At 43.4% G+C, this 26,794-nt stretch overlaps 3 protein-coding genes across 5 annotated transcripts in view; 1 reads left to right on the forward strand and 2 right to left on the reverse strand.

The window, feature by feature from the left end:
* Positions 1 to 94: 94 nt before the first annotated feature.
* KIAA1191 overlaps positions 95 to 26,794 on the reverse strand; it is a 263,656-nt gene continuing 236,956 nt past the window's right edge. Inside the window, exons 1-9 of one of the 3 annotated variants that reach the window (XM_081850248.1) lie at positions 10,099 to 10,800; positions 9,349 to 9,444; positions 9,004 to 9,086; positions 7,432 to 7,622; positions 5,824 to 5,950; positions 4,103 to 4,227; positions 3,408 to 3,514; positions 2,948 to 3,093; positions 95 to 1,728 (exon numbers count right to left, since the gene is read on the reverse strand). In XM_081850248.1, coding sequence (XP_081706374.1) covers positions 1,520 to 1,728; positions 2,948 to 3,093; positions 3,408 to 3,514; positions 4,103 to 4,227; positions 5,824 to 5,950; positions 7,432 to 7,622; positions 9,004 to 9,031 — 933 coding nt within the window. In that variant the 5' untranslated portion in view covers positions 9,032 to 9,086; positions 9,349 to 9,444; positions 10,099 to 10,800 and the 3' untranslated portion in view covers positions 95 to 1,519. The other 2 variants (XM_081850249.1, XM_081850247.1) reach the window with 2 other exon arrangements.
* Positions 13,740 to 21,727, forward strand: ARL10 (ARF like GTPase 10). The gene is made up of 5 exons (XM_081850264.1): positions 13,740 to 14,703; positions 15,049 to 17,439; positions 18,465 to 18,633; positions 18,915 to 19,090; positions 20,096 to 21,727. The coding sequence occupies exons 2-5, from the start codon at positions 17,248 to 17,250 to the stop codon at positions 20,270 to 20,272; spliced, it is 714 nt and encodes a 237-aa protein (XP_081706390.1). The 5' UTR covers positions 13,740 to 14,703; positions 15,049 to 17,247; the 3' UTR covers positions 20,273 to 21,727.
* On the reverse strand, positions 22,068 to 26,703 carry NOP16 (NOP16 nucleolar protein). The gene is made up of 5 exons (XM_081850269.1): positions 26,497 to 26,703; positions 25,254 to 25,368; positions 23,600 to 23,669; positions 23,041 to 23,147; positions 22,068 to 22,693 (listed from the first exon to the last, which is right to left on the reverse strand). Exons 1-5 carry the CDS (start codon positions 26,601 to 26,603, stop codon positions 22,550 to 22,552), a joined length of 543 nt encoding a protein of 180 aa, XP_081706395.1. The 5' UTR covers positions 26,604 to 26,703; the 3' UTR covers positions 22,068 to 22,549.

The following is a 26,794-nucleotide window of genomic DNA, read 5'->3' on the forward strand; positions in this document are numbered from 1 at the left end:
TAGTGATGTGTGACAGATTCTGCCATTGCAGTGATGACCACATCCCCAACAGTGCTACTGGAAGGAATTTGTTTTGTTTTGACATCCCCAACAGTCATTCTCTAAGGTTTTTTTTATTATTGTGCAGAGATGTTAAGCACAGAGACATGAACACAAAATATCACAAAATAAGTTAACACTAAACAAAAAGCTGGATCACTGTTTACACACAGCAATGGTGATGACTAATAGGGCAGAAAAAGCTACAGTGGTATTGAAGCACAAGTCCTAATGTTGTCAATGTAAGTAAAGAAATAAGATGAAGCTGAGTGAGACACCACCAAGTCACTCAGCTGCAGAACTGCCAACAATCTGTAGAAACAACACAGTTCAGAAAGGGGACAGATCCCATTTAGGACATAAAAAAAAGATTAGTGAGGACTTCTCAGTAAACATGCTGTTAAACAAAGGACCTTTTTATCTGCATAATGGATATTCCAAGATTGCCATCTCATCACTATAAAGCCAACCAGTGACTTACGAGTTTAGGCCAAGGACAGTACCTGCCCCCTGTGTCTTCAAGCAATCACAGAACACATCAAGTCTTCCACTGCCTGATTGCTCAAATAGCAATTAGCAACAATTTTCAAATGCTTATGTTCACATCTAAGGTGAGATGCTAGGTTAAAATCTTCCCTATGCTCTAATGACTTATTTTCCTCTTCCTCCCTAAGAAATATATAAATAAGCATAACCACTGTCCCTTTAACTTTATAGTTATTATCTCACATCCTTTCCCCTGAAAGTGCTACTAATAATTCCCAAATGAATCCCCAGGAAAACAGCTACAAATCCTCTAGGAATGAAGAAACTTTTCCATTCTACTGCGGCTCCAGCTTCATGGTATGCAGAACCCATTTGATGCAAAGGGCTTCACAAACAGTATCATTTCATAGTACAAGTCTAGAATTAGTACTGATATTTTTTTCATGTTGAAACATTTAGGTCCCTAAGACATGAATCTCTTACATGTAGAAATAGCCAAGCAGGGAGTCTTCAACTTTCAAGCATGGTGCTAAATTTCTCCAATATTCTTACCAGAACATTAGACTTCAGTTGATGCTAGATTCCCTCAAACGGTTCAAAGATGATATTAGAAAGTTATACATTGTCCTTCAGTAATCTTGCATGAATAAGTAGATGTCTACACAAACAGCAGCCCAAATATTCAAGCCAAAAAGGTCCAGTAAGTTGATTGTTTCCCTTTATAAAACTTAGGTGTTCAGAGAAGCACAGAACTGCATGTCAGAACTCTGTTGGCAAGATAGTTATTATTTTGCTGCTGCATAAGAGACCTTTGGAAGGAAAAAAAGAGCAAGAAATTCAGAAAGTTGCCCAAATCTTGTTTCACCACTGTCTGTAACTCTGACCTAGAAGAGACCTTCCTATGTCAACTGTATGTGTGGAATGTGAAAGACACCCTAGGACAATATAGTCCATCGGATTTCAAGATCATCCTGCCTTTTAAGTGGAGGTGTTTCTAGAACCCAGTAGGAGTAAGCACATTCATGTCCCGGGGTCTGAGGTTATGAGAACGTGGGGACCGCTTCTTTTCATCCATAGCTGGAATGTCCATCTTGGGAGGCTTGAAAGTTGCAGGGTCCTCTGCCATCCTGGTGGCCTGGGCACGCATTAGTTCCATTGGGGTTGGTTTCTGGGCACCCTTATAGGCCTGGACGGTAAAGCCCCCTGAGAGAAGAGGAGGATACAAAAGAGATAAGAGAAAGGCAAAAGAAGCAAACCATTACGCACATCTGTGCATATGTACAGCACAAATAAGACTTGTGTAAGCAATTGCCATTTCATCAAATTCTAAGCACTAACCTGGCGTACTCTGGTCCATGGGGTCACGAAGAGTCGGACAAGACTAAACAACAACAAGCACTAACCACCATGTGGCATGTGGCAGTTCTCTTTGTCAAGAAAAGATATTTGTGTATTCCTATAGTGACAGTCATATGAGGAAGCTATACCTAAAGCTGCAACTCAAGTATCCCTTGTGATAAGCTTTTTGCACATAATCTATGGCAACTTTGCCTTGAACAGAATTTGTTACTGGAAGATTCAGGAATAGTTCTGGCAAATCAGCATTAAAGGAGCAATGCAGGTGGTTAAAGAGTCAGAATAATATTCACTACATTTTTTCTTAAAAGAAGTAAGTAGGCAGAGCATCTTTGCTTATTGGGAAACTATGGAACAGACATTCCTCTATCAAATATGACTGAAGGCAAAACAAAACACTAGTAGTTAACACTTAGTAAAACCACATTAACTACAAATTTAGGATTAACGCTGCTGTTACAAAAGCAAAATAATGTGGTGGGGGGGGGGGTACAAGACTGAATCCAAAGTTTGATTTTCCGACCTTTGAATGCAGCATTCAAGTTCTATGCCATAGACTGCAGAAAGCTGTGGACACACATTTTACTATATGCCACACCTTGATATATGCATTCTCTTCTGTAGTCCCAATTCCAATTGACAATGAATTCTTCCCATTTACTTTTAAGTCTCTTCATAATTTTAACTCTTCGTTAGAGCAGGGCTCAACTAATACATCAGTTGACTCCCATCAGCAGAATTCCTGCACAAGGGCTTTCACTTGTGCTATGGGGCTTTCCCTCCTCCTCTCCCCATACACCCCAAAATTGGCTCTGGGGGCATCAGGAGAAGCCCTGGAATAGTATGCAAAGGGAGGAGAGGGGGGATTGTTCTTTCTGGCAAGCCAAAATGCTTGCCTTGACAAAACAATTACCACAGTGTGATGTTTAATTTCTCCTTTAGTCTTTAAAGCCAAAGCTTGCTACTCCGGTCTTTTGCAAAATAAACACATATTTTTGAAGACTGTATTTTTGGAAGAATGCATATTTTTGAATACATAAAGACTTTTCTTAAAATGTTGCTGTACCTGAATCTGTGTGTTTTTGAAGAGCTCTAGGTCCAAAGAAGCTCCATTTTTCAGACGGTACTTTATCGCCATCCCCACCACCGGAATCCATGGCAGCAAGCTCAGGACCCGTGATGGATGCGGAGGACCCCTGACTAAACCAACCCCTGAAGAGAACAAATCAATTAAGAACTGAAACCGGATAGGCAGACCATGGTAGTATCTGACTACCACAAACATTTAATCCCAACTGAACAATTCTCACTCCACATAGGTTTACACCAAAAGATAAATCCAGGAAAAAATTATGTGAGCCACATTACCTACCCACAACTGAAAGACTGGGTATCTTTAAAAACACAGCAAAAAAGCATTGGACAGATTCCACAAACAGGATTCACAAAGCCCAAAAGGAAGCTAGGATTCCTATTAATTTAGACACATAGTTAAGTGCCCTTTGTTTTCCTCTTGGGAAATGTACCTGTATGTGCGCTTGGGAGAGGATTGGGGAGTGCTGCTTGGAGTGGACTGGGCGGAAGAGGCCTGTTTATCTTCTTTTGCCATCTCTCCACTTTGCATCTTTAGGTTCTGTTAGAAAGGGTAAATATGTACAGTTGGAAGCTTTCCAATTCTAGCAAGTGAACAGCGAGCAGCCACAGTTTAATTTTGTTTCTTTCATTGGTAAAGCTTAATAAAAGCATGATGCAGCATATTAATGAGACTTGCATGCAAGATTGTATGGAGACATTTCTGCCTTGATTACAGCTACCTCTCAGACATACCATCTTTCAAATCATCACCCTCTATTACTGAACTTTGTATTCCGCTTCAAAGGCATAGCACCCATTTCCCAGTAATAGTAAATTCTATATGTTCAGTCTCAGAAAGTTAGGCTTTTAGTGCAGGGAAATAAATAATTTACATAAATTACTTTCAGTGCCAATGCCTCACTGGTACTGATCAAGAACTCAATACATTATATTTAACTGGCACTAGATTCAAGCTCTCTTAACACAAACTCTGAAACAGGATGCAAACCGGAAAAATCCTTGATTCTATTGTGCCAATGGCACCTATTAGCAAACTTTCCACACTTAGTTCTGAAAAGTAGTAATTTACAACCAATACCAATTTAAGGAATTCACTACTAAAGCACAGTGAGACCCAACACCTTACATGGAGTGACTCAGCCACACGATGGTATTTAGTCTCCTCTGCAGTGAGGCCTTTGTGGGGAGTGTATCCGGCATCTCTCAACCCTGCCTGCTGCTCAAAGCGTTGAATGCTCTCCTGAGTTTGCTCTAGAACGGACAACATGACACATTCATACAAGCCACAAACACTACGGCCTGCAACAAAGTTCTAAAAGGCAATATCCTATAGCCTTTATAGTTATTAGAAAAGATAAAGCACGGAGGGAGAGATTTCTTTAAGCCATCTATTATAAAGCGCCAGAGCAACGCACAGCACAGTTAAAAAATGTTCTGGAACTTTCATCATTCCAGCAGATTGGAAGGGGAGGACAGGACTAAAGTTAAAAAGAGAGACCAGTATAGTAAAATAATCTAGGATTGCTTTGTTTTTTTATTAAATTTGTATACAGCCCTTCACCCAAAGATCACAAGGTGGAGAATATAAATAGTCCCCTTCCCACAAACACATTTAAAAGGCCATAGATTGTCTAATCAGCTAAAGGTTATACAGAAATGTTTTCCATTGCCCTGAGCTCTTCCTACAAGTGAGCTCACTGTATTTTTGGGGTTCCAGAACCAGACTTTCTAAACCAGGGATGGGGGACATGTGGCCCTGCAGGTGCTGTTAGATATTGTTACTGTCTATTGGCCATATTGGCTAGCTGATGGAAGCAGTAGCACATTATCTTGAGTCACAGGTAGGTTCCTCATCCCTGTTCTAAACCTTTACTGCGACAACTTTTGTTATGTTCTCATGAATGCAGCATAAATTCATACATAATCAGAAGCTGGGCCCCAAAAAGAAGCCACCAGGGTTTAGGAGGAACATCTTCAGAATGCCTTCCTCCAATCTACTGTTATTCAGAGCAGAAACCTCAACCCTGTCCTTTAGTAGCTTTTTTAAAGAAAAATTATGCAATTGTAACGGCTATCTTTAAATATTAATAAAATATGTTTCCAGGAATTATTTCTTAAACATAAAAGGAAGTTTCCTTCATTGCTTTACTGTAAGAAAGTAATATGCCTGAACTAGACTTCCATTCTGCTGTGATCACTAGACTTCCAAAACAGAAAAACTACAAGAGACTCAAAATGGTGAAATATATATGCCACATCCAAAGCATGCTGATTCAAGCATATTGTCTATGTGCCAGTTATCTGCCCATTAGTAGGAGGAGGAAATGTACCATTAGCAACCTAATGAAGTTGTTTAATTCACTGTAAATTCAATGGAAGTGTGTATTTAGTTTTCCCAAAAGATTTAACAGCTACAATTAAACATACATAGGTGCCAACAAATTATCTTCCACAGCCATTCATTTTAATACATTGACTGGACAAATGGAATGAGTTTGCCAAGCTAACAAGTAAGAGCTGGCAGTACAGTCCCACTACCACAAAACACATAATGAAGTGTTGCAGGACTTAAGAAGAACTAAATTTTCATGCTGTTTCCCTTAGGTTACATGCTAGTATTTAGGTACTAAAGAGGATCAGAATATGGAGGTAGAGCATCAAATTCATTCTTACAGCATTTTGTTTGACCCTTTCCATTAGGGGATCCAATCTTTTTGGAGGCCTTTCTGAACAGACAACTATATCACAGAGAATTAAAATAACCCACATGGTAATGGGAAATAAACCATATTGCAAAATTTGATCTCCAGGGTAACTTGCCTACTAGAGGAACACAAGAGCTCTTACTTGTGATGAGAGAATTCATGATGATGTGGGTGGCCTTGGCCTTCACTACAGGAACCTTGTTCACAGTCTCAGTGGAAGATGAGGGGGTAATGGCAGATGGATGCATGCTAGTCTCCCCTTCCTCATCCTGTGCAGAGGAAGCCATTGACAGTTTGAGGAGAAAGGGGCAAAATTACCTTAGGAGAAACTCACACACTACTCCTGATCCTCAAGGGAAGGAGTCCTGGAATCATACTTGAACTGTACAGATTGAACATGGTGCTCTTGCCATTTTTCTGCCCTCTCATCTATAACATTTTAATTCTGTATAGTATTTAGAAATCTTTGGTCTTGCATCCAGCAGATAATCAATCTCAAAATATCATTATATGAAGCTAGAGATCACTCCTATTTTCACCAAAAACCAGATCCTCTGTAGCCCATGAAAACAGGTGAAAATATTCTCTCCTGCATAGAAAATAACTCCAACCCCCAAGTTTGGTTCTCCTCATAAGATAACAACTATGGCTTTCCGATTATTCCCTGCTTTTGAAAAGTAAATCCAGGGTCACAATCTGTTACTTGCCAGCCACCCACAGCCATTTAACCCTAGTAAAAATCTATAGTTTTTTTAAAAAAATCATACCAGCTTTTCATTGTGACACTTACACTCTTTTTGTCAGACATTTCACCAGTTCTGACCAGTTACAGCCATTGTAATGAAAATGAGTGTTTCTCCCTCAATAATTGTTGCTATAAAAAGTATCAGAAGAGCATTTGTATTATTGGCATCTGCTTGACTCGAGAGAAATGGAGTGTGCCTCTGGAGCGAAGCCAAGCCGCTGTTAGTAGCACTGAAGTGACCTCTCAGGGGTGCAAGCCTGGGCAATGTGTATGGAGGTCCTTGGCTGCCCAGTCAACAAGACCCTACTCTCAGCCTTGCTGAAGTGGTCCAAAGGAAAGCAGAGCAATACGTTTGGTACCAGCTTGGCTTCAGGAGTTGCCAGGAGGCGGCGTACAAGGTGCCAACCAACCATCTTAGGGACTACGTTCTGGTTTTGTGTGGGGCTTACCCCTTAGCTTTTTCTTCCCTGAAGATATCCTGCAAGGCAGCAGAGGTTGAGGATCAGGGTTTTCCTTCTCCTAGGTGGATGAGCTCCACCTGCCCCTCACTTCCCTCTACAGCACGTGCAGAAACTGCCTTCTTGACACTTGGGTCTTGTCCGCTCAATCTGCCAGAGCCTGTATTCACATGTAGGGAAGTCCCTAACTCACCAAGGGTTTGAGACCACTCAGCTACCCTCACCTGGTTTAGCCGGCCAGTCAAAGCTGTTTCCCGGGGTGTGGCTGTCACATGCTGATAACTTCTAGGAGCCACAGGTGAGAGCTGAGTGCAGCGTGGGAACCAAAGGTGGACAAAGTACCCCAGAAGGAGCACACTACATCTTCCACCAGAGGTACTACACCTCCCCTAACACCCCATACACCCAGAAGACCAAAGCAAGGCAAATTTGATGCCCCTCAGCACAGTTAATTTCAGTGGTTGATTTACGTCTTCAGTGGGACATTAAAAGTGGTATTTACTGGACACCTCATACCACCTCTATAGTCACTCTAGAGACTGCATACCTTGGAAATATTTTCATATTTGCGTTCTGGGACGACTGGCTGTTTCCACAGGATATTGGTGGACATATTTGGAGGAGGAGGGGTCATTGGTGCTGTATCCTCAAGGGCATCATCATAACTGAATGTCCGACGGTTCATTCCAATGGGTTGGGACATCTTTCCTAGAAAGCCTCCAGAGCCATGCTCAATAGCTAAGGACAGAGATGAAAATTTCACAGTAGGCTGCACTTTTAGAATGTCAACTTTATACAAGCAAGTAGTACAGATCACATTAGCACTTATTTCATTAAGATGATCTTCTAGCATCAGTATCACAGGATTTTAGAACATTGTGATGTAACTAACTTTCTTTCAGGCCCAAGGCCACATCACTGTATTCCAACTCCGTCAGGGCAACATGCCACAGGTAGGCATGGCCACCTTATAGCAGGCAAGCAAGAGCACCTGTGCACAAGCCACCATATGCATACCAGGGAACACGCACACAAACAGGAAGCAAGGTGAAAAATGAAATTGACAATAGCTGTGAGGGTAGTTTCAACCTCTCTGCCCAGTACTATGAGGATGAAATTCCATTAGTGTACTATGCCCCCCTCAATCTCAAGGCAGCACCACACTGGGTCAGGGAATTGGGGGCTACTGGAGAAGACTTAGTGGACTGGATGAAGCCCATTGGCCACTGGTTCACCACTACTGATCAAAACAATGCACTTGATCCATTTCAACTAATAATTAGAGAGCTAAAGGTGCTACTAGAGCTAGAAATTCTTAGGGCCAAAGCTCCTAGAAACACTTACTCAAAAAAGTCTACTGCCTATTAATTTAAGCACTTATCTAGTCCAGAATTACTAAAACCCAAGCCCTGGCACTAAAGCATTTATTCAGAATCTTTTCCCACATGAGACACCTAGGATCAGGAAGGTAATCAACTTTTCATTAAAAGATGTTCAAACAGAATAACCCCAGAAAACACAACCTAAAAAAAAACAGGCTAGAAAATGTTTAGGTACTTAGGATGGTCATTCGATTTCATAGGGATCTGAAGAATTTTCCATCCCTGCTGAGATGACTTCCCAAACTAATGGCAAACAGCCTTTTCACTCATACTGAGGTAAATAGGCACACTAACCATCGGATTTCAATAAATTCACTCAATAGCAAATTAAAAGTCAAGTAATGGTAGCATGAAATACATAATCCTGAAGGCAATCTGAAAAACTACTTCCAGGAACAGATGGAAGAATTCATCTCAGAGGAGAACTCCATCAATTTAGTAATTAATTCATCATTATCTAGTTAGCAGTTGTTGGTTATTAGCAGGCAAGAAAACTGACAACTGCAACCATAAGATGCTAGGTCACCAACAGATGTATTGTTGAAGCGCAATTACAATTCTCTCTAGAGCAGAGTCAGATCTTTATGTGTGTCTGCATTTAGTGTGGTACAGCTAGACCTTCATAAAGACAACACAAATAGACTTGGGAGATTTGAATAAAGGGCCTGATGATATTTGTTACAATTACCACTAGACACTTTTACACCCGACACATTTACTTAGATAATTAGTTTTACCAGGAGCATCTGTTCGTCTTGAAGCCATGATTGCAAGTCCAGGTGCTTCACTATATGGAAATCCAGAACAGTATTGCTGTTACCTAATAAAAACAGAGGGTACTTTCATCTGCAAAAGTTACACCATAGCAAAGGATCCTGGTTTATAATAAAACTAGAGTATGTCAATGAAGCGCCACATATTTTACTTTGCTTATAAAGCTAGCAAGATGTCTAACATTTATTTTGATGATTTAAATAATGAAGCAATGAAAAGGTATTATGACCTAACTCATTTTAAATTAATCAGCCTGCGTATCATTGTAATCAAAGTTTTTTATAAGAAAAAAAACTAATAGAGCTTACCACAACTTATGATGAGAGAAAGATGTCAAAAAAGGACCATTCTGTTGCTGATGCTGAAACTAGCAAACCATCCTCACGAGCTTCCATGCAGACAGACTGACAAAAATTCAGAAGCAATAAATCTTTACTAAAGTAAGACAATCTACAATTGCAGTAAAATTGTATTCATAATAACCTAATTCAATACTGACAGAAAGCCACTTCAACCTTCATAAAGGAGAAAATAGTGCACAATGCTCAAATGCCTCATCTACCTGTTAACCATTAGGTTGGTGGTTTGAGCCCACCCAGAGACAGCTGTGAGCGCACTGGCTCCCCCAAAGAAGCTCAACAACTTTGGCTTCCCTTAAAAAAGCTCAACAGTTTAGCCCCGCACCCCCACAAAACGGTGCTTTCCTCCTCCCTTAAAAAAAAAAAAAAAAAAAACTTAACATCTTTGACCTGAATCTCTTAAAAAACGGGCCTCCTCCTCCTTATAAAAGCTCAACAACTTTGACCTGAACCACAAAAAGGGGGGAGATCACTGCCAATTTTTAACTCTTGAGTAGATCGCAGTCTCTTGGGAGTTGGCCACTCCTGGACTAGATGATCCTTCCATTGTAGAATTCTATGTGGGAATTCTCTAACATTTGAAGTGGTCTCAACTAGACACTATGTACATCAACCACACCAAAGAAACCGTCACTCAGTTGGACTGTCAAGTACTTGCAAAAATATAAAATATAAATATGAAGTTATAAATTAGCATACTTGGACTGCAGTAGTAAATAAATTAAGTCCAGTCGAAGTTGACTATGGGGTGCTGCACTCATCTCACTTCAAGCTGAGGGAGACGGTATTTGTCCACAGACAGCTTTCCGGGTCATGCGACCAGCATGACTAAACTGCTTCTGGAACAACAGAATACCCTGATGGAAACGCTGTTTACCTTCCCACTGAAGTAGTACCCATTTATCTACTTGCACTAGCATGCTTTCAAACAATGGAATTCAGACTGTGGACCTTCCTACTGCAGTGGCAACAACACAGGGTCAAAGAACACTACACATCTCAATCAACATCTAAGTAATCTACAATGGCACCTGGTTTCAAGGCAATGGGAAGTTTTCCAGCACAATATAAAGCAATCAACAGTGGTAGTTTACCTTTGAATTAATAAAATGCAATGGTCTCAAAAGGTATTCTGGTGATTTACCCAGACAATCAAAGGTAAGCATCAAATAACTCAGGAGAGGTAGGTATTTACATGAGGGAAATGCAGACTTGCCATAGATATAGCCTCCATAGCAGTAATGTTATCAGAGTGGGTGAGATATAAATAAGATGCCACAATGTAATTTACATTAATTTTTCTAACCATCACCTGTTGGCCAGTTCTAAGCATTTTATTCTTCTTCCAACTGCAGAAACTGCTGACCTGGAAAGCAGCCATACAAACACCCACTAGCTCATGCCAGCATATTCTCCCATATGGTTGCAATTAACAGTAGACAGATGCTGTAAATGCAGCTTCAAGAGGCACAGAGTCCAAATGGCCACTTAAGTCTTGTCCAGCATTTCTCACTAGAGACCAACAATTGCTACTTCTTGCAGCCAAGCAAGCGGTTTAAATCCAAGTGAGCCTATTCTCTTCCTCCTCCAATAATGAGAGAGGATGCAGGGGCTAGTGGCATGGGCTGTTTTTAACATACTAACTGTATACAACATCTAACTGTTGAGGCACTTTACATATTATTATGAATCACTTTGAACAACCATCAACATGCAAAGAAAATAAGTTCTGCTGTAGGCTCAAAAGGTTTAGTCCACTAACAATCATTCCCTAAGCAAGTGTGTAAGGGAGGGAGCCACACCACCGACAAGTGTAGGCAACAGGTCCGTCTCATAGGTTAGGCTACAACCCTATACTCGCTTTCCAGAGAGTAAAGCCCTTTGAACTCAATGTTTAGGAAAGTTTTTAATGTCTGACGTTTTATCGTGTTTTTAATATTCTGTTGGGAGCCGCCCAAAGTGGCTGGGGAAACCCAGCCAGATGGGCGGGGTATAAACAGTAAATGAGTATTAGTATTTGGCTTGCTTCCGAGTAGACATGCATAGTTAGGCTGAACACCGACAGGGAAAAGAGAGGCGTTAGTTTACAAAACGCATGCAGTGAGATTAAAAACGCGTCTAATATAATTTTGCATGTTTACTCGAGAGCAAGTCTCACGGAGCCTGCAATAGGCCTTGCTCCCAAGTAAGTGTTTTTAGGATGGCACCCTAAGAAAAAGAAGCGGTTGCCTCAGATTTCACCACAAGCAGCATCTTCCGTCCACGTCCCGCCCTGTCCCGGGGGGGGGGAGTTCAGGTATTTTCTAAATACTGTAGGCTTCAGGCTCTTCCAAGCAGATGTCTGGGAAGGTGTCGCGCAAAATAAATTCCGCCGGAGCCTTTCATCCCCGAGCCCAGCCTCCTCCTGATGGTCTGCGGCGGTTCCACGACCGGCCTATCCCGCCCACGATGCGCCGTAAACAACAAGGCCGGCCTGCCCTCCCGCCCGCCTCTTTCTCTTACCTCCCTGGGCCGCCCGCAGCCCCCGGACTGGGTTCCCCCGGTACTAACAGGCCCGCTGCGCCCACGAGTCGGACGAGAGCAGGAGGCGGAGGAGGCCGCCCGCGAGCTGACGCCGGTCAACGAGATCCGGAGGCGCCATGGCGCAGCCCGAGCCGGGAGGAAGAGCTCAAGCCAGGCCAAGCCAGATCAGCAGCAACGCGGCTGACGACGTGCAACTCAAAGGACGCTGGCGGAGGGAGCGCAATATATAAGCTTAACGATCTCGCGAGAGTTCAATCTCGCGGCGTTGGAGAGACTAATTCTGAGGGAACTTAGCCGTTGGTATTCAGAAGTGTACGGGCTCCGGCAACGGAGACGGGCAGAGCGGAGGGCTGGTGCAGGCATTGATATACAGTGGCCTTGTTCTCTATGAATCTGTCTAATCCTCTTTTAAAGACGTCCACGTCGGTTGTCATCACAGTGCCTCCTGTGGGAGCGAGTTCCATAGTTTGTGCTGTGTGAAGAAAAAGTACATTCTTTTGTCCTGAATCTTCCAACATTCAGCTACATTGTATGTCCACGAGTTCTAGTGTTACTAGCGATGGAGAAAAATGGTTCGTTTTCTCCATGCATAATTTTATATCTTTCTAGTGCTTTTTTCTAAAAAGAAAATGTTTAGCGGGTACTCTCATTTTCCTACTCATATTGAAATACTGCCCCTCAGTGAGGCCAACCTAATGTCTGGGGTATGTGTACCCCTGTGTCCCCCCAGAAAAAGGCACTGTATCTTTCTATCATGTCACCTCTAAAAAGCCCCAAATGCAGCAGCCTTTTCTCATAAGGGTATTGCTCCATCCCTCGGGTCATTGTGGTTCCACCTTTCTGAAACCTTTCCAGCTCGAAAATAACCTTTTTGAGGTGAGGCAATCAGAGCTGTACACAGTGTTCCAGGGGCAGTTGCACCACAGATTTGTACTTGTATCGGCAGTTTTATTTTCAATTCCTTTCCTAATAATTCCTAGCATGATATTTTCTTTTTTTTTCTTTTTTTTTCACCGCTGCCACACACTGTGTCAGCTTCTTCATTGAGTTGTTCACTCTTTTTCCTGGTTAGTCATCACCAGTTCTGACTCCATAAGTGTATAGGTTAAATAGGATTTGGGGCCCCAGCATGCATGAGTTCACACTTATTTACATTGAATTGCCCTTGCCATTTTACCACCCATTCACACAGTTTGAAGATGTCCTTTGGAAGCTTTTTGCAATCCTTTGTTTTAATGACTGAACAACTGAGTATCATCAGCAAACTTGTCCATCTCACTGCTCACCTCTAACTCTAGATCTTTTTTTAAAAAAAAAAGTTAAAAAGCACAAGTCCAAATACTGATCCTTGGGGGACTCCACTTTCTACAACCCTCCATCAAGACAACTATCTATTTACTCCTAGTTTCTGCATTCTGTTATGTAATCAATTCCTAATCAATAATATGTACAGTATTCCTCTTGTCCTGTATCTGCTTACTAAGCAGTCAAAAGCTTTGTGAATATCCAAGCACACTGTGTCAACTGGATCACCTCTGTCTATATGGTTGTTGACACTCTCTAATAACTAATACAGTGGTACCTCAGGTTAAGTACTTAATTCGTTCTGGACGTCCGTTCTTAACCTGAAACTGTTCTTAACCTGAAGCACCACTTGAGCTAATGGGGCCTCCTGCTGCTGCTGCGCTGCCAGAGCACGATTTCTGTTCTCATCCTGAAGTAAAGTTCTTAATCCGAAGTACTATTTCTGGGTTAGCGGAGTCTGTAACCTGAAGCGTATGTAACCCAAGGTACCACTGTAGGTTAATAAAACAGGCCTTACTCTTGCAGAACTCATGCTGGCTCTGCTTCAGCACAGCTTGTTCTAGATGACTGGTCATGGTGTTCCGTTGCACTAAACGTGCTTTAGTCATGCTGGCCACATGATCCAGAAAGCTGTCTGTGGACAAACGCCGACTTCCTCGGCCTGAAAGCGAGATGAGTGCTCCAACCCCATAGTCGCCTTTGACTAGACTTAACCATCCAGGGGTCCTTTACCTTTTTTACCTATATGATTGGTTGTTTTATCTTGAACAATACCTCCCACCAGTTTCCCCAAGGCAGACGTTAAGCCAACCAGCCTGTAATTTCCACAGTGCTATTGAGGAATCTGCCCCTTTGGGGATTTCTGGCTTGCTAATTTGATGCTTTCTTTAACAACCAGAGCAACACCAACTCCAGTATGTCTTCCCTGTTCTTCCTATAGTATTTATATCTAGATATAATCATGTCCTGCTGGTTCTCTCCTTTCCACCAGGCTAGTCATGCTTGGAAGGCCTGTTATGAAACAATGGGAATTGTGATTTTGTGCTCTAGTTTTGCGTAACGTTGCTGAATTGCCAGTGTATTCCTGTAATACAGAAGCAATTTAGTTACAAATCAAATGACAGACCTTGAAGCCACATTTCAAGGCTGTAATTTGCTCCCACCCCAAAGTCCCTGACACATGCACACCCACACACCTCTTTGCAGCAGACGAAAGTTTGGTGAGATGTGGAGGGGGCAACTTTTGCCAAGCCCTGGTATGCATGTGTACTTAAAGGCAGTGGAGGTGGGAACTGTCCAGAACAATTATATAACTTCAATAAGTTATGCCTTTCTTCTTGTTTTCCTCTTCCCTCCCCATTACATTTTCCTTTTGTATTATGTCTGTTAGTTTGTGAGCTTGAAGGCAAGGGGCCGGTTTGTCTTTTAATCTCTGTACAGCACAAAGAAAAAAGTAGGAACTTTAGAAGTAACGTTGTTGTTTTTAGAAGAAGAGAACTTAGAAGAACTGGAACCTTTAGAAGAACTGGAACCTTGCAAACATTTGTGTAGGGCTCACAAGGATTTCATATGAAGGTACTAATATTCAACCTGTATTCCAAAGCATACTGCCTTTGACAGTGGAGGTAGAACATGTTCAGGGTTAGTAGCCTCTATCTATCTATCAAACCTTTTTTGAAAATACAAATTAAAAGTAAAACAAAACAGATGCAAAAGGTGAGTACTAATATAACAAGTTTAAGACAATTCAGTAACTATGCATACTAACAATCTTAACTCTTTCTCATTTAGATTTTCTTTAAAGGGTTTCAGGATAAAGAGAGAAAATAACTCCATAGTCTAGAGTACATGGGCCAGGGGAGAGGGCAACAGCCACTTTCCATTGAGCTTTAGCACTTATAGCTGCAGAGAAGCCCTTGAAAGCAGGGTTGGGTTGCATCCCAATAACCCCATACAGAAAACAAAGGAAACTGCACACATATTGCAGTATTGTTTTGTGACCTTTGGGAAAGTCAGAATTTACTGAGTGTCCTGAATCATCAAAGGATTGTTGTTAGGCAAGGTATCTGCTTGACACTGCAGTTCCAGCAAATAATGCTGTTGCTTTTATTTTTTAATGCAAATATGTCAGAGAAGAGAGATGGAAATATTTCTGAAAATGGCAATTTATTCCCCCCATATAAATGGTGCTTTTTCCGCAATGGGCTGGATTCAGTACCATGACTCCTTTATTAAATATACCTTTAGGAATCATGACACACTTCTCAGAGGCTGCTCAGAGTTTAATAAAAAACACTAATAATAATACAGTGTTACAATGGAATGAAGAGAGGGGTCTGAGATCAAGTCCCTATCCTGGCTGTTGTGGGCAGGAGCTGTTTCTCTTTTATTCTCTCTTATTCTCTCTTCCCCTCAAGACAATATGGTTCCTCAGAAATCCCCCCCCCCATTCTTTTTCATCTTTTAATTTTTGTCTTTTGTTATCATTGTTCTCTTTGTTTTATGTACATTTTAAAATGAAATAATAATATAAAACATTTACAAAAAAAGAAAGTTCCCCCCTTCAGATGTTTTCCCTCCCCTTCAATATTTATTTATCTACAATACCAGTTATGTGCTGTCTTTCAATATCAAGCCCTCCCAAGGTGGTTTACAAAAGTTAACTAGCTTCATATACATAGCAGGAACACGGGGCTTCCAGATAAGAATCATCAGTCTACCTGCTCCCTGGACCCCTATGTGATATTACTTTTACCCATTCCTATGATCCACTTGCCCTGAGAATTGATACTTCTTTCGGGCAGGAGTCCTAGACTGTGGCATGTCTGTAAAAATACAGTTAAAAAATCACACCTGCCCAGCTTTATCCAACTTGCCTCTGAATACTGATTGCTGGAAACCGCAGGAGGGGAGAATGCTCTTCTGCTCAGGTCCTGTGTGCCAGGCATCTGTTTGGCCACTGTGAGAACAGGATGCCGCCAACATGATTTTCATGGCAGTGCCTCAGAGGCAGACCAGTTCCAATCTGCATTTTGCTTGGGCATGGACAAACCCTCAGACCATTTGGTCCATCTAGGTTAGTACTGTCTACACTGACCAGAGGCAGCTCTTCAGGGTTTCAGGCAAGCTTCTTCTCCCTTTGCTCTACCTGGAGATGCCAAAGATGAAACCCAGGACATTCTGCATGCAAAATGTCCTGTCATCTTGGTATGAGACATGAGCAAGGTTGGTCTGAGACATTTTGGCCTCTGGGGTGAACCACAAAATGGCACCTCCCCACCAGGGAAGAAAAGGTTAGTGAAGTTATACTGCAAGAACAAGGTGGAATTAAAGATCTGCATCCAGATCTGCTGCCCCTGTGGATCCTGCCACTAGAGGCAATTGCCTCACCGTGCCTCATGGGTGGGCCAGCCCTGGACATGGGTAGGGGGACTTGTGGCCCTACAGATGTCATTGGACCCCAGCTCCCATTACTCCCATTACTGTATTCCCAGGCAGCATGACCAGCGGTCAGGTATAACGGCAGTCTCAATCCAGCAATAGTGAGAATTCCGCCTTGGTGTAAGGCAATATTACGCTCAGCAATTCATTTTCTCTTTCTCTGTCACCCACCGCCCGCTCCCGGGGAATCTTACTAGGTGGAGAGACAGAGCAAGTCCCCTTTAAGGCCGAGAGTGACGTCAGCCGGACTCCGTCCGCAGTTTGCTGGGGCTGATGCTGCCACCGGCCGGGAAATTCTCTGGTTAGACTGAGTCAGCAGCGCGCGCGCACACACACACACAAGAGGCTGTTGTTGGTCAGCTGGGCGCATCTGCTGTGGATCGCTGCACTTGCTAGTACACAAGCCTCTTCAACCCAGGTTGCTAACTTGCGAAATAAGGAAGCACACGGATTTAAGGCAAGCCCAGGAGCCTGCAGGGGACTTTTCTGTGCGGGTTCATTCGGAGTCAGGCGCTGCTGGTGTTGTGGCAGTTGCCTCTCCGCCTGATTGGAAGTTGTTTCAGTCCGGTTCCTTCGCCAATGGCTCCTGCTGGCGCCATCAGACACCTGAGCCTGGCGCTGGGCGCAGCGGTGGCCGCCCTGGGCTCCCTCCTTTTCATCGCCTGGAAGATCTACTTCCGAGACGTCAACGACAGCTGCATCGGCTGGAGGGGGCGCTGGGAGCAGCAGCTGGAAGCGGAGCTGGGGCGCAACGCACCCGGAGGCGAGGAGGTAAGATGGGTGGAGGCTGGGAGCGCCCTATACTCAAGGCCAGTGCTACTCTGTCAGCCTCCCCCTGGGACAATTGCAGCTCAGTTGCTAAAAGGAAGGAATATGTTTGGATCCATCCAGATCAGTCCTTTGCCTTAGGGGGACTGGTCAGATGTGGCAGATGGGGTCGTGATTCCAGGAAAGGTCCTAGAACAGATAATTCAACAGTCCTGTCCATGAGCACTTCGAAAAAGATGTCGTGATTCCTAAGACCCCGCATGAGTTTCTCAAAAACAGGTCATGCCAGAAGAATTTCATTTCATTTTTCATAGAGGATAGAGGTACAAGCTTGGTGGATCAGGGGAATGCTGCGGACATAGTGCTTCAGACTTTTGACAAAGCCCCCCTCCCCCTATTCTTGCAAGGAAGCTGGTAAAATGTGGACTAGATGGAGTAATTGTTGGGTGGATTTGTAGATGGTTAGCTGACTCAACTCAAAGAGTACTCGTTAATGGTTCTTTGTAATCCTGGGAAAAAGTGATAAATGGGGGGCCCCCCGACTGCAGGGATCTGTCCTGGGCCAATGGTCTTTATAAACAACTTGGATGAAGGATTTGAGGGGATGCTCATCAAATTTGCAGTTGACATCAAACTGGGAGAGGTAGCTAGTGCTTCAGAAGACAGAATCAGGATCAAGTATATTGTTTTTGGATGCTTAATCTAAGAACTTTTGCTCCATAGGTTACATAGGTTTGTGTATAGTACACAAAATAGCTTGATCTTCAATTTGGCTGGTATCTTCCTTGTTTGGATGCTTAATCTAAGAACATTTGTTGCAACTGCATCTAACAGTGCAAAGCTATCCATCTCTTTCATCTCTAAGTGACCTTCCCCGACAGCCTAACAATAACAGCTTTACACACAACCCAAACATGAAGTCTGGTTTTACAGACTTGGCAAATAGCCACAGGTGAGGCTGCCAGTCATGAAAGGCCCTCCTGCAGCTATGCTACTGCTGTGCCTCGAAGCCTTTCTTCTCTTTTCAGCCACCTTCCTGTGAGTATCAGATTTTGGTCCTTGGTTTGGATGGGGCTGGAAAAAGCAGCATTATCCACTATATCTGCAGCACAGAAGCCAAGATGCACATAGCACCCACTCAGGGCTTCAACTCAGCACAACTGCAGGCCAATGGGCTCCAGATGGACCTCCTGGAGGGTAAGTCCTACCACAGCCTCCTGGAAGCAAGGCAGTCTGGGACAGTGGGAGAACTTTGGAAGTGGCCTTGTATCATTGCTGTGAGGGAAATGTGCAAGGAATTCTCTCTAAGTCATTGCATCACAAATATTGGGGGAGGGGGGGAGGGTTTTACTAGAAGTTCTATGTGCCTAAAACAGAACTGAGTGTTCCATGCACCTCTTTGGCAGTGGATGGGTGCCGAAAACATGCCATATACTCAACATGTATGGTTTTTATTTTTGGTCCTTTTTGTGTCTCAGTCGGTGGCAGCCAGAATCTACGTTCGTACTGGAACCACTACCTCAGCAAAGCCCATGTCCTAGTGTATGTAGTGGACTCTGCAGATGGCCTGCGCCTCCACACTGCCCGACAGGAGCTCCATGGCCTGCTAGCAGAGGACCCCCAGTTGCCTCTGATAGTTCTCGCTAACAAACAGGTTGGCCTCTTCTTTCACCTGGGACTATCTACAAAAGCATTTCTCAACCTAGGGCCCACAGATGTTCTTTAACTACAACTCCCATCATCCCTGACCACTGGACATTCTGGCTAGGAATGATGAGAGTTGTAGTCCAACAACTTATGGGGATCCAAAGTTGATAAAGACTGGGTCTAGACTAGAGCAAGGCAGAGGAACCTTTTACCAGATGGAGCAGGACACCATTGCTGATAGGGATGACTCCTCCTGCTGGAGACAAGCAGGATCCTCAACTTGCAACATCATCTCTAGAGGGGAGGAGTCATTGCATCTCTCCAGACCTGCCTGCTGCAAGGGAAAGTTGGGTCTTTGTGTCTCTCTGTGTGTGCTTGAGTGGAGTGGGGCCAGAGGCAAAACTGGCCATGTTAACGGATATATAGTAAGCAATGCAGAAGCTATATTTTGTATAGTAGGCCACACAAAGGTTAGCAGTGTTTACACACACATCTCTCCATCCTCCAGCCAGGCAAGCAAGAGGCGTTATCACAGTTCAGTGATAACATTCTAGCCAGGCAAATGCACACAAGGAAGGTGCAGAGCAGGGCTGGTGAGAGATGTGTCCTGGGGAAGAGTTCCAAGGGCCAGATGGAGATGCCCGGAGAGCCACATTCAGCCTAGTTCCCCACCCCTGATCTGGAGATGGAACCCTGAACGTGCAGAGATGGAAGGAACCCCCAAGAGCCATCTAGTCCAACCCCCTGCAATGTAGATCTTGTCTGTGTGCTTGACATCTTCTGTATATCATTTGCTTGTACTGACATGACTAAGTATATTGGATAGCTTATGGTGTCGTCATAAGCATTTAATGTCAAGTATAACTGTCTCCTTCCCAGCTCTCCTTTTCACGCAGATTCTTGTCTGAGAACGAGTGAAAGTAGATTTAAAGGTGTGTTTAAATACAGTTCTCTTAAGGACGGGTGGGGAAGTGGTGTCATTTGTTCAACCTGTGATCTATATCCACTCTAGGACAAGAGTGATGCGCTGAGTGTGGCAGAATTGCACGAGGAGCTGGCACTGAACACCCTGAAACATCAAAGGGAATTCTTTCTTCTGCCCACAAGTGCTACTGATGCTGGCCTGACCACCACAAACAGTGTTCTCCACCTGAAGAACCTGCTGCTCAAACTCCTGGCTCAGGTCTGAAGGTTCTTCAACATCTCCAGGATATTCAAGCCACATGGAGCCAACTCTTAGCTTCCTCTTAGCTTCTTGAGATCTTATCCTCAGAGAAACAGGCTTTCCAGGTCCTCAAAAGAATTTTTTAGGTGTTTACTAAACCCCCTTCTGGAAAGAAGCCTTACCACCAATATAACCATCGAGACCTTGGCTAAAACAGGGGCAAAATATACTGACCATGGGGATAATACAGTAGTCTTGGGGGTGGCTGCTGAAAGTCCTAGGGAATGGCACTGTCAATATCTGCACTAAGAACTATCACTTTGTCTTCAAGACTCGACACAGCAGGTCTATAGGAAGTCTGCCCTGTGCAGGCTGGAATACCTCATCCCTCACTGCCCTTTTGAGAAGCTGGGGATTGACTGCGCCCCTATGAAATACTATTAAATCCTCACTGCAATTAGTGGGGAACAGGATGTACCGTCTCAAACTGCCATGAGGGCTAGTCTGAGAGTGAGTGTTAAAGGAGCATCTCAGCAGAGCATGTGCAAGCAGCTATTCTGTTGAGGTGTCCCTGATGGCTGTTAGGGCTTTAAATGCTACTTATTAGTGCAATAAAATCTATCATACCTGATAAGCAACTTGATGGCTTAGCTGATCCCTCTCCAACATACTACATGCCCTTGAATTACAGCCATTTCCTTAGCCTAAGCATGTTGGACCAATTGTGCTTCTGAGGCACTAGCTTCTTGCTCCAAGTGTCCTTGCTCAACTTCCAAAGTCAAGTTAGCCCCAGTGAATTACTACCCTTAATCTCTTTCTGAAGAAAGCAAGAGTTGTGAATTTCAGTGAAAAGCTGCAGAAGGAACTGGGAAATTTGAGGTACCTAATATGAATTGCTGTGCCCAGGCTAATGAAGCTGCAAATCCCTTTCTCAGTTTGGTGCTATGTTTGATCTCAAGTCACCTGGCTCAGGACTCATTCCTATATAATCCATATTCCTCCTGAACTGGAAACTATACAGTCAGATAGTGGTGGCTGGGACATGCCAAGGGCCGGCCTCAGAGTTTGGGCTGCCCGTGATGTGGAAGAAGTTGGTCTCAGACAAAATGCCAATCTTACCTCTAGAGAAAGGAAAAGTTTTACATGTTCAGCCAGGCAGTTCTGCAGAGGGACCTTGTGTTTACAAGCAGAGTTAACCCAACCCTTGTGTGCTCTTTCTCAAACAGTACACATGCCAACTTCCTGTTCCCTTTCCTCACAGCAGGAAAACAGCAGTACTGCCTGAGCTTGGGCTACACTCCTTTTGCAAAACCTGATCACCTCTCCTGTCCCATCAAAGGTTATGGGAAGCTTTGTTTGTGCCTGTGGCTCTTAGCCCTAAGTTCCTCTTGCTTGTATGAAATGGATAATTGGTGACCAACTGTTTACACTATGCCCCCCTCCCCACTGTATCAAATAAACCTTGAGTTGTTTGTCTCAGCTGTAAGGGATATGGTTGTGTTTTCTATGTAACTAGAGATATCACAGGGCCAGCAGCGTCATGTGTTATTGCTGTTAAGAAAGGCAGAACTCAAGGAGTGTTAAGGCCACTGCCAATACATGTACATAATTACAGTTAAGGGGTCTCTCTCTGTATGTGTATTTTCATAGGAGTCTTCCCAAGGTCAGCTTTCCTTTGTACTTGTATAATGTCATCTCACAGGTAGACCTGCTGATACACAAAAATAGGACTTAAAATACTATAGCTGCAAAAAGCCAAGAAACAGACACCTTCCCATAGTAAGAGACCAATTTTTTAAAGAAACTTCTTTTTTAAAAAAAGAAAGGGAAATATTTTACTCTTCATAAAAGAATGCTTGAAAACATACTGACTTTTGATTACATTGGTTTACCACGACTTCTTGTTTCCATAGCTGGGTGATGTACCAAAATTTCCTTAGGACAGTCTTCCCCACCTGTTCTCCAGATGGTTTGGCAAAGCTGCTTGTCACTCACACAGCAAGAACAGGAAACATCCTTTGGCTGTGCTTTGTTACTGACTGGGGGTTTGGGAAAGAAGTTTATTTCAACTAGGATCTATCCCAAAGCTAAGATGGTGCAAGCAGAATGCAGCAAGGGCTCTCTAACTATTAGAGGTCAGACAAAGTCCCATCTACATAAACACCTTCCCATCTTCTCTCTTCAAAGGGGACAGTTATAGATCCAACATTTCAGTCCCTGACCAGAAGTCACTTGAGGGCAAACTAGCATCTGAAATAATATAGGTGCAGCTGCTTCTGCCCATTTCTTTGGTGAGTAAAATCATTGCTGTTCCATCTTCTCTGGCTGCAGAGAGGCAACAAAGGTCTGGTATTCCTCAGGGTAGAAGCGTTTATATACATTGATTTTCCTCTTTATTTGCTTTGGTGTGTCCTGGTAATAGTTCTTCTCATCACGTGCCATAGCCTAGGAGGCGAAGAGTAAAGTTGTAATGAGCTACCTCAGCCTTAAGGAGGCCTCCCACACCCAGAAAGCAAGCAGTATACTGTACACCAAGAGTCAACAAGTGGCTGTGCACAAAGCAAATGGAAAATTACAACCACAGGCGTGCAGTCAGAAAATGTAGACTGAGTTCAGCTCAGGGTACAGGAAAGCACTATGGATGAAAAAAGGAAGCAAACAGGGAATTGAGTGAGCTCAGCAGTTTTTGTTTTTTAAAAAACAGAGAAACCAGGAAATACTGAAAATTGGGCATTCTAATGCTAGCAGCTGCAACCATTCACTGTGGAGCTTCTATAACAAAGAGTGCCTACCTTGTAGTTTTCACCATGGCTCCGGATCATGTGCTGGACATAGTCAATAAGATCTCGGGAGAGCGTCTCTGACTTCTTCTCTGGGAGGCTGGCCTCAGATTCCAACTCTTTAAGTGTTAAAAAGAAAAGGCAGTGAAGAAGAGGGAAGCGTTTTTGCACCCTGTGTGGCCTTTTTCGAGCAGAATAAATACAGCTAGATTCAACTAGTAGGATCACTGAGGTCACCCATATTTCCTCTTGCAAACCAGCAGTTCGCCATGCGGCGTGTTCCTTTTGTGGCCGGCCAGCCTTTGGGGTCTAACAGAGGATGAGGGGGTGGGTTGGTTCAGATAGAAGTGGCCTCCAAGTTATAAAACCCGCTCACAACAACAAAAGACTATGCATGATATCACCAGTGTTTCCCTGACAATGAGAGCTGATACACTCCAGAATACTGCAGTTAATTTGAATAGGATAAATGGTTGCTCTCAGGATTTAGAGTTACAACAGTTCAGGTAAAAGGTTTCAGTATGAGGCATCAGGCCAACATATTCATTGCCAATCTGAAGCTATTACCAACCATTTAGTACATATGGCTTCCGCACAGTTTTCACATTTGCTTCTTGTCCATCCACTTCCATTTTCAGCACCTGCATTTTAAAAGACATGGTAGATCATGTTTTATACCAATACATTTATTATGCATTGCTTTGTATGCTCTAAAATGCTATCTAACTTTATAAATGCCTTAGCTGGCATGTTTTTATCTTTCCTTAAGGACTTAAAAGGATTCCCAACCACCCCATTTGTTTTTCTAATTTCATCATTCTCATTAATATTAATTGGAGAAGATAAAAGCACCCGAATAACAAAGTTTCACTAGATTTGTCTTTCACAAAAGGGCAAATGCAATAACACTTAAGGCAAACATGATGCAATGGTACTTCACCAATGCAGTCATTTCAGACTACTAAGTAACTCAAATTTTGGTAGCATCCCTAGAATAAGTTATCATTAGGAAAGTCATTCTGCAGTACTTTCACAAACCCACACAATTTATGTTCCAAGGAACGTTGGGATCATAGAATCTTAAGAGTTGGAAGGTACCAGAGGATCATCTCATCCAACCCCCTGCAATGCAGAAATCTCAGCTAAAGCATCCATGACAGATGGCCCTCCAATTTCTGCTTAAAAACCTCCAAGGAAGAAGAGTCGACCACCTCTCGTGGGGTGTCAAATATATCCCTCATCAAGGGCGCCACAGAAAGATGGAAATTTTTACTAGATCAGCAGAAATACCATGGAAACATCCCAAGGTTTGGAATTCACCAAACTCTCCATCTGACCATTTGCGCTTCTGACCACCACCACCATCATCATCATCATTTTATTTGTATGCCGCCTTTCCATAGTTGAAACTATGCTCAAGGCGGCTTACAACATGCCAAGATTTATATAATTACCAACATAACAAAAGTCATAAACAATAAATAAAACACATCAAAAGATGCAAAACCAAATGAAAAACAATTTCCACATAAATCATAAAATCTAAAAATAAAAATACAACATTAACATCAATAACAATTTAAAATGACATAGATATAAAATATCTATGCAGCACCCATTGATGGTTTCAAAGGACTTCTAATGATACAACCTCTGTGGTGTAGTGGTTAGAGTATCGGACTAGGACCTGGGAGACCAGGATTCAAACCCCCACCTCGGCCACAAAGCTCACTGGGTAACCTTGGGTCAATCACCGCCTAACTTCCTCACAGGGTTATTGTGTAGAGGAGAACCATATGTGCCACCTTGAGCTCACTGGAGAAGAAGGCAAGATATAAATGCAGCAAGCAAGCAAGCATTTTTTGCCCGTGGTTTCCCTGACTCAAAGTTTTTTATCATTTTGACCATTGTATCTAGTATGAAGGGTGAAGTGGGAAAGTGTAAATGAGTTTGAAATACTACCTTTTTATGTTCTCACAAACAGGTTTGAAATAACATTTTAGCAACTGCTTTCATGCATACCTTGTGTCTAGCCAAACACCACATGAGACTTATGTCTTAAATATAGCATTTCCTTACTCAGAAATTTCCCCAGCTATTTCTGCAGCTGCCACTTTGTACATATTGTCTTGCTGGGACTGCATCCATCACCCATAAACTGGTATATAACCCAGTTTTGGCTGAACTCCCAACCTGGAAACTTTACCTTACATATCACTACTCACCTGTTGCATTGTTTTCGGAATAGGTATAGCCTTGTTTGGATCAACAGCCAGGCCCATTTCTGCCAGGTTCTGCTTTACAGTTTTGGTCCTATCCCAGGCGTGTCGGATTTGGGTACTGAACAGAGATGGGGGTAGAGAGGAGGAAAGAATCATACATTAATATTAAGCATTCTTGAAGGGGTTCTTCCCCTCTCTAATAAGAATGGCCACACAACTAACTTAGAGAAAATATTAGCCACATTTGTCTACTCTAGACAGTTATGCCTGATTTCATTAATTTTAGAAGCCTGTTTGTTTCCTTGAATGCCTGCAGTCTTTCAACACATGGAAAGTAGGTAGAATGCTACTACATATGAGGTGTCTACTACCACATGGTTCCACAGGAGTACTTTTAAATCTGATTTACTGATAGGTCTAGCTTGGGAAGGGTCTTTGAACTACGGTACCATTAACTTTGCCCAGTGGCAATTCAGTACTGTACTTGATCTGGTGTAATCAATACCCTCCAGAATTGCTCCCAAGCATTACGAATGACAGAAAAGCATTCTGTCTTCCATGGGCAGGATATGTAGAAAACACCGTACAGCATTTACTTATTTGTATTTCGTTGGTTGGTTGGTTTATATTCCACCTTTCTTCCCTCCTGGAGTTCAAGATTCACAGGATTCTCAGGTGGTCACCCATCCTGATGCTGATGAGACCTGCTTAGCTTCAGCCCAACGGCTGCATCATGTACCCTTAGGCTAAAAAATGGTACATGGCACCACAGAAGGGATTACAGAACAGCCTTTCTCGCCAGTAACGGCAAAAATGAAACAAAGAGGGTTGTACTTTTATCAGCTTTAACTTCGGTGACTGGCTAAAGCTGGAAAAAAAGGTGGCAGTGCAGAAGCCAGCAGGTTCTGCTGTGCTTCTAGAGATGGCCAGTTCCTGCATTGAAGGGGTTGGACCAGATAACCCTTGGAGTCCCTTTCAATTCTACAATTCTATTTTTCTTCCTTTGGCATCCGGCTCTGCAGGGCCTCCGAGAGGGCACAACATTTTGTGGTTCACCTCAGGTGCCAAAATACCTTGGACCGGTCCTGGGTGAGTGAGCCCTCCGGAGATCCAACATGCCCCATTCCCACCTGGCTAAGACGCGAAGGTTGGTCGGCCAGAGGAGCCCCGCTCCTCTCTCTCTGACGCCCTCTCTCCACCAAGCCCACCTGGCGCCTCCACTTCACCCCAATTCCCGGCCACTCACCATTTTATGCGGGGCGCCGCGCGCTTGCGGAAAGCCCTGTTCTGCTTCTTGCGGTCGACGTTATAGTTGTACTTTTGCCGCCGGCTCTTCCCTTTGGCTTTCGGCATCACGGCGACTCGGCAGAATATCGGTCGCAACAATCCAGCCACACGCGGCTTCTAATACAGGTAGAAGAAGCCCGAGCCTCTGGGAGCGTCGCCCCGATGCCCGACGGGAAACGTAGTTCTGCGGACTCGGCAGACTCGGTTGCGTTCCTGTAGGAGAGAGTCAGGCGGACTACAACTCCCAGCAACACGGC

Source organism: Podarcis erhardii (genome assembly GCF_964252035.2).
Source record: "Podarcis erhardii genome assembly, chromosome: 2".
Lineage (NCBI taxonomy): Eukaryota > Metazoa > Chordata > Lepidosauria > Squamata > Lacertidae > Podarcis > Podarcis erhardii.

Coding starts and splice junctions, on each gene's coding strand:
- ARL10 (XM_081850264.1), top strand. CDS start 17,248: ATGGCTCCTGCTGGCGCCATCAGACACCTGAGCCTGGCGCTGGGCGCA. Junction 17,440..18,464: donor ACGCACCCGGAGGCGAGGAG/GTAAGATGGGTG, acceptor TTCTCTTTTCAG/CCACCTTCCTGTGAGTATCA. Junction 19,091..20,095: donor TAGTTCTCGCTAACAAACAG/GTTGGCCTCTTC, acceptor TATCCACTCTAG/GACAAGAGTGATGCGCTGAG.
- NOP16 (XM_081850269.1), bottom strand. CDS start 26,603: ATGCCGAAAGCCAAAGGGAAGAGCCGGCGGCAAAAGTACAACTATAAC. Junction 25,369..26,496: donor GCGGCGCCCCGCATAAAATG/GTGAGTGGCCGG, acceptor ATCTCTGTTCAG/TACCCAAATCCGACACGCCT. Junction 23,670..25,253: donor TTCCGAAAACAATGCAACAG/GTGAGTAGTGAT, acceptor TTTAAAATGCAG/GTGCTGAAAATGGAAGTGGA.